Raw genomic sequence first — 6,000 nt, 5'->3', positions numbered from 1 at the left:
CAAAATTTATAAGCAACAGTCAAATTAAATAATTGGAAGTTAGTGAGAGTAATTAAATATGACGTCGATGATTAGAGAAAGAAACAATCAACTAATTCATTTTTATTTTTATTTTACGTGGTTGGTTGTGTTGTGTAGGTCCATTGCGCCTGCCCCCGTGACGAATATGCTTCTTAATGTTATCCACCGAACGTGAAATCTTTATAAATAAACATGGAAAAAAAAACCTTATACATAAATTAACATGGACAAAGATTACGAAGGTCCTAACTCAATGACTACAAGTATAGTGAGACCCCTAATTAATGAACTTTTCTATAACTAATACTCCGTCCACCATAATTAAATATTAATATAAATATAATTTTTTATCTGAAATTAGATATCGATAAATTTAAAAAACATTAGTTATATTTTTCTATTATACCCTCACGGTTAGGATTCGATCAGTAAAATAAGCGGAATAATATCGACAAAGTGATAGGAAGAATACAAAAGTAAAAACACAAAAGATTTGCGTGGTTCGATCAAAACAGATCTACATCCACAACAAGACTCGAAAGCTTTTATTAATGAGAAGATTTAGCCTACCAAGTGCTTCCCTATACAAATACACTTTTCTCTAAACTAATTCATATTCAATTTAGACTCCAGATGATTCTCTATACGAACTCATCTATTTATACCAACATAAACCCAACTTATTCCCAATTGACCTAAGAAATACATAAATTTATTTCCTACTTGACTTAAAAATACCTAATCTATTTCTAATCGACAAAGGAATACCTATAACAGTATATGTAATATAATCAATTTGTGACAAATTAGGAATCCTAATCCTAGATTCCTAACAATTCTCCCCCTTGACACAAATTCCATAGTCTTCAAGCTCTTCCCGCCTTCAACAATTATCCTGAAAGACAATTAAGGTTTATCAAAATCCAACTTGTCCACGCACAACCTGAACTTTTTAGTAAACAGAGGTTTAGTCAACAAATATGCATGAGCTTCACGATAGAACGTAGTGCCAGAGATAACACTGCTCAACATCCTAGCAATACCTTGAAGAACTGTTGCCTTCATAATCACCTTCTTTCCTCTTTCGACATACACGAGACTATCTCATTTACTAATAAATTTATATCCTTATTTTTAAAGAGTATATAGAGATATCAAATTCTTACCTAGAGTCGGAACATGCCAATCCCTTCACTTTTGAATTTTACTATCCCTTCACTTAGAACATTAATTTCTCAATCATCTCCAACTTCAACTTTTCCCTCCTTACTCTCATAAGTTGAGAAAAAATTCCTATGTGGAGTCATGTGGAAAGAGGATTCGGTATCTAAAATCCAATCGTCTCTAGAGATTCCAGAAATCACTATATAGACTTCACCTTCAAATTCATATACATCAACATCCTTTGCACGCTTTGTATTCACGTTTGTCAAAGATTTTCTCTCAGGATAATTCCTTCGAATATGACCTGGTTGGTGACAATGATAACACTTAAAAACTTGATTAGTTTCATTACCTTTTGTCTTCGATTTGCCTTTGTATTTCGCTACCAAATCCACACCTTGATTTCTAGTACTTGAACTTACGTTGTTCTTGTCTAGGTCCTTCTGTAAAAGAGCATTCTTGACAGTTGCCAGTGTAATCGAATATCTACCATAAAGCATGGTATCCGTGAAGTGCTCCAAAGATGGTGGTAGTGATAATATCAAGATTAGAGCCTTATCTCCATCATTAAGTTTTATCCCAGCCACCTCAGCATCAAGAATCATCTTGTTAAACGCATCCAGATGACTCATCATTGAGTTTTCCTCTTAGAGTTTAAATTGGTACATCCTCCTCTTATGGAATATCTTTCCAGTTAGATTCTGCATTGAGCGTTTTTCGCCCAACACATCCCAAAACTCTATCGCAGTCTTTTTATCTATCACCTCTCGCAATAGATAATAAAATAGTAATATGTGCTTTACCTTCCATGGAGACTTTCTTCTCAGCATTCCACGCCTTCGGCGTGCCTTCTTTGGTTATGATTTCTTGACAACCCATCTGACACAAGAGAGCTTCCACCTTCACCTCCCAAAGATTAAAATCGTTGGAACCATCAAATTTATCTTTTTCAAACTTTGCAATCAGTCTTTGATACTAACTGTTAGGATTCGATCGGCAAAATACGCGGAATAATATCGACAAAGCGATAGGAAGAATACGAAAGTAAAAACACAAAAGATTTACGTGGTTCGATCAAAACAGATTTACATCCACAACAAGACTCAAGAGCTTTTATTAACGACGACATCCAGTCTACCAAGTGCTTCCCTATACAAAGAAATTTTTCTCTAGACTAATTCATATTCAATTTAGACTCCACATGATTTTTTATACGAACTCATCTATTTATACTAATATAAACTCAACTTATTCCCAGTTAATCTATGAAATATATAAATCTATTTCCTACTTGACTTAGGAATACCTTATCTATTCTTAGTTGACAAAAAAATACCAATAATATTTTATGTAATATTATCAATTTGTAATAAATTAGGAATTCTAATTCTAGATTCCTAACACTCACTAATTTCACCATTCATTCACATGTTTTTTATGAAAGTTTTTTGGTCTACATAATTATAATTATATTAAAAAATGAGTTTAAAAATATATTTTTTTAATTATGTGAAATTTTCTAAATTAATATTTAATTTGGGATGAAAGAAGTACGTTTGGTGTGCGTTTAGACAGTTGGGTCTTGTTGATCGCCCGGTATACCCAGACCGCTACACGTACAAACTACCAAGATATAGTGTAAAACCATTTACATAAATTGTGTTTTTATTATTTTTTTTTTAAGACACATTATGTGGCATGCATGTTGACTAACGAAGATTTATTGAATCCGTCATGTTATAAGGGGTAGAGTCAGTAGAGAAAACAAAGTTGGAGGAGAAAATATAAGTATTACAGTAGAAATTTTTTAAATTAATATTCAATAAATTAATAAATTTTTTAAAATAATAAATTTGTTCGGTTTCTATTTGAACTAATATTAAAAATTGAAAAATTCGATAAAATAATAAGATAATAATTTTTCGGAAGATTCTTATATAATTTTTTGTCCCAAGAAAATCATAAATTAATAATTCATAGAAATTGAAAAAAAAAATTATATTCTATTAAAGTATGATTCAATAATTGTTTGTTTTCTTATAAAGTTCAAGTTTATTTGGAGCCATTGCTACCAAGTAAGAACACAGTACAACTATTGAGTCCCAAGATTTGCTGTAACGTAATTCTAAGAGGCATAGACTACTTTTTATTTGGTATGTACAATATAATTACTTAATTTATACTGAAATATGAATTACGTTGAATCGATTAAAAACTCTTTAAATTAATAATTATTAATTTATCGATAAATTAATAACTTCAAATCCTGACATTATTAATTTATAGATATTATTATTTAGAGATTAATAAGTAAGATAAATATCATCTTATGGTACTAACCCATCATATATATATTGAAGATCAATTCATTCCGTACTCTCATTTATGATCATTTGGACTTGAATTTTAGTTCGACTGTGCCACGAACAAGGTAAATTGAAGTTCTAAAGATTATGACTTTAATTTAGGATATCCAATTACAGTACAATTTTTACACTCGATGTGCTTGAACGTCAGAAGTCTTATTCCCTTATAAATAATGATTTCTATATATACCACAATTATTTTAAAGATAATAATTATCGCATAGACTTAATATAACGATTAATATAACGACTTAGTTTAATATTTAAATCTATATCTAATAGTTTCTCTTATTTTATACTAACTCTCAAAAGATATTCTGCAACTTTTCGTTGATTAGTTATTTTCTTATTCATTTAAGCCTTTTAATTGGAGTTCTTTCTTAATTCGTTCGTTAATATAGCTATTTAACTTTGACTTTTATTTATGACTGCATTACTGATTTGACTCAATTCATAAGTGAATATATTAGATCATGAAAGAATAATTAGCTGCTCCTATTTTTAGTAGGAGCAAAACCAATTAAAAGTTGACAGATAAAAAAAAAAAAGAAAAATTTGTGGTTTTTTTAATTAAAGATTCATTTGTTTGGTGTTTATTTTTAGGATCCGTATTTAAATTTTACGATATATAATTTTAATATTTTATCCTCGAAATTTATCATTTTATTATAAAATATAAAAATAAATCTCGAAAATCGAAAAATAAAAAATAAAAAATAAAAAATAAAAAATACATACAAACAAATATAATATTATATTAATATTTAATCTTTTTCACATGTCCATATTTATTGGATAGGAACAGCAAAAGTGTTGCTATTAAGGAAACAGCAAAGTTTCTTTCTTTAATCATATCGTGAGCGACGCTTGGCCTGTGGTTAAGAGTTAAGAGAAGCATTAATCAGTTCAAATACTTTTCAGAGTATCTGCTAGCTAGTGATCAAGTAGTCATATATACACTGTAGATTCATATTTTCATACACTTAGTCGACTACGGCACCATGCATTCCTAATCAGACCGGATCAATTTTTTTGTCAAGGCTGGACCGTGCTCGACTCGAGTGTTCACTATTTTAGCCTTTGGGCTGCGTTTGGGCTCTTTGTGGTATAAACTCTTATAAAAAATGGCCGGACATTTCTATCCTCAATTTTTAAGGGCAAAACTGAGATTTCGGGCAATCATCTCAATCCAGTCAGAAAAGATTCATTCATTTTACTCGCACCCCCAATTTCTGCTCGTAGGCTTCCTCAGGTAAACCCTAGCTTCATTTTTCCGATCGATTTCTCTTTTATGTTTTCAATTACGCGTCCCCGTTCTATGGCTGATCGATTTATTTTCACGATTCCATGCATATTTTACTCCTGTTTGTTGCGATGACACCGTCATGTTCATTTTGTGTTGACCATCTGAATATTGCTGTTCGTATTTTCTTCAAGTGTCTATAATTCCTTGCTGGTATGGATCTAGATTTCTGTTTATTATGTAGGTAATATTATCAGTTGTATTAAATCAGCTTGTTCAATAGCTATCATCTCATATCTGTACATTTTCTTTTGTACCATTGCCTTGTGTACTTGTTGTAAGTTTTGTTTAATTTCGATATTCCTTTTCGATGACTGGGGTTCTGAACAAGGATATTTTGATTTACTCTTGTGGTTGTATATGTCTCCAGCTTCAATTAGAGAAGAAGAAAGATGTCTGGACCAAAGATTGCTCACACAACATTGAAAGGACCAAGTGTCGTGAAAGAAATAATAATTGCAAGTGCTCTGGGATTGACAGCTGGTATGTTTTGGAAGATGCATCACTGGAACGAGCAAAGGAAAGTGAGGCAGTTTTATGACTTGCTGGATAAGGGTGAGATTAGTGTCGTCGTTGAAGAGTAAATTTCAATGCATCTATCATGAGATTGGTTGGTCAGATTCCAATCTCTTGTATTTCACCGTTTTGCTGTTGATGTAAGGTGGTTCAACTTTTGTGTTTCCCAGAAATAAATTTCGTCTTCTGGAATGTATACACTCCTACTTTACTGAAAAGTAAATTTATGAAGTTTCATTCTTTTTGCTTCCTTCCGCTTCTTGTTTATCTGTTACCGATTAGACGTGCTTTCCCAGAAACAAATTTCGTCTTCTGGAATGTATACACTCCTACTTTGCTTAAAAGTAAATTTATGAAGTTTCATTCTTTTTGCTTCCTTCCGCTTCTTGTTTATCTGTAACTGATTAGGCGTGCTTTGCAAATTTTTAGAGTTGTATAGCTTTGGCTGATATTTCTCTCCTTCTGGGTATGCTTAGAATATGAGATGCTCAGATAATTTTATAGGTTGAAACACAATATAATCTACTGATGATTGGAAATTTGGAATTGTAAGGCCTTGGTTGGTAGTGTTGTCATTGAAGAGTAAATGGCAATGCATAAGAGTCTATCATGAGATTTGTTGGACAGATT

General features: G+C 31.4%; 1 protein-coding gene across 1 annotated transcript; it reads left to right on the top strand.

Moving 5' to 3' along the window:
• The first annotated feature begins 5,246 nt into the window (after window positions 1–5,246).
• Window positions 5,247–5,438, top strand: LOC139884663 (cytochrome c oxidase subunit 5C-like). Its single transcript, XM_071868665.1, has one exon. The coding sequence runs from the start codon at window positions 5,247–5,249 to the stop codon at window positions 5,436–5,438; it is 192 nt and encodes a 63-aa protein (XP_071724766.1).
• Window positions 5,439–6,000: the final 562 nt, after the last annotated feature.

This window comes from Rutidosis leptorrhynchoides, unplaced genomic scaffold (assembly GCF_046630445.1).
Source record: "Rutidosis leptorrhynchoides isolate AG116_Rl617_1_P2 unplaced genomic scaffold, CSIRO_AGI_Rlap_v1 contig585, whole genome shotgun sequence".
Taxonomy (NCBI): domain Eukaryota; kingdom Viridiplantae; phylum Streptophyta; class Magnoliopsida; order Asterales; family Asteraceae; genus Rutidosis; species Rutidosis leptorrhynchoides.
This window is presented reverse-complemented; position numbering and strand designations above follow the sequence as displayed.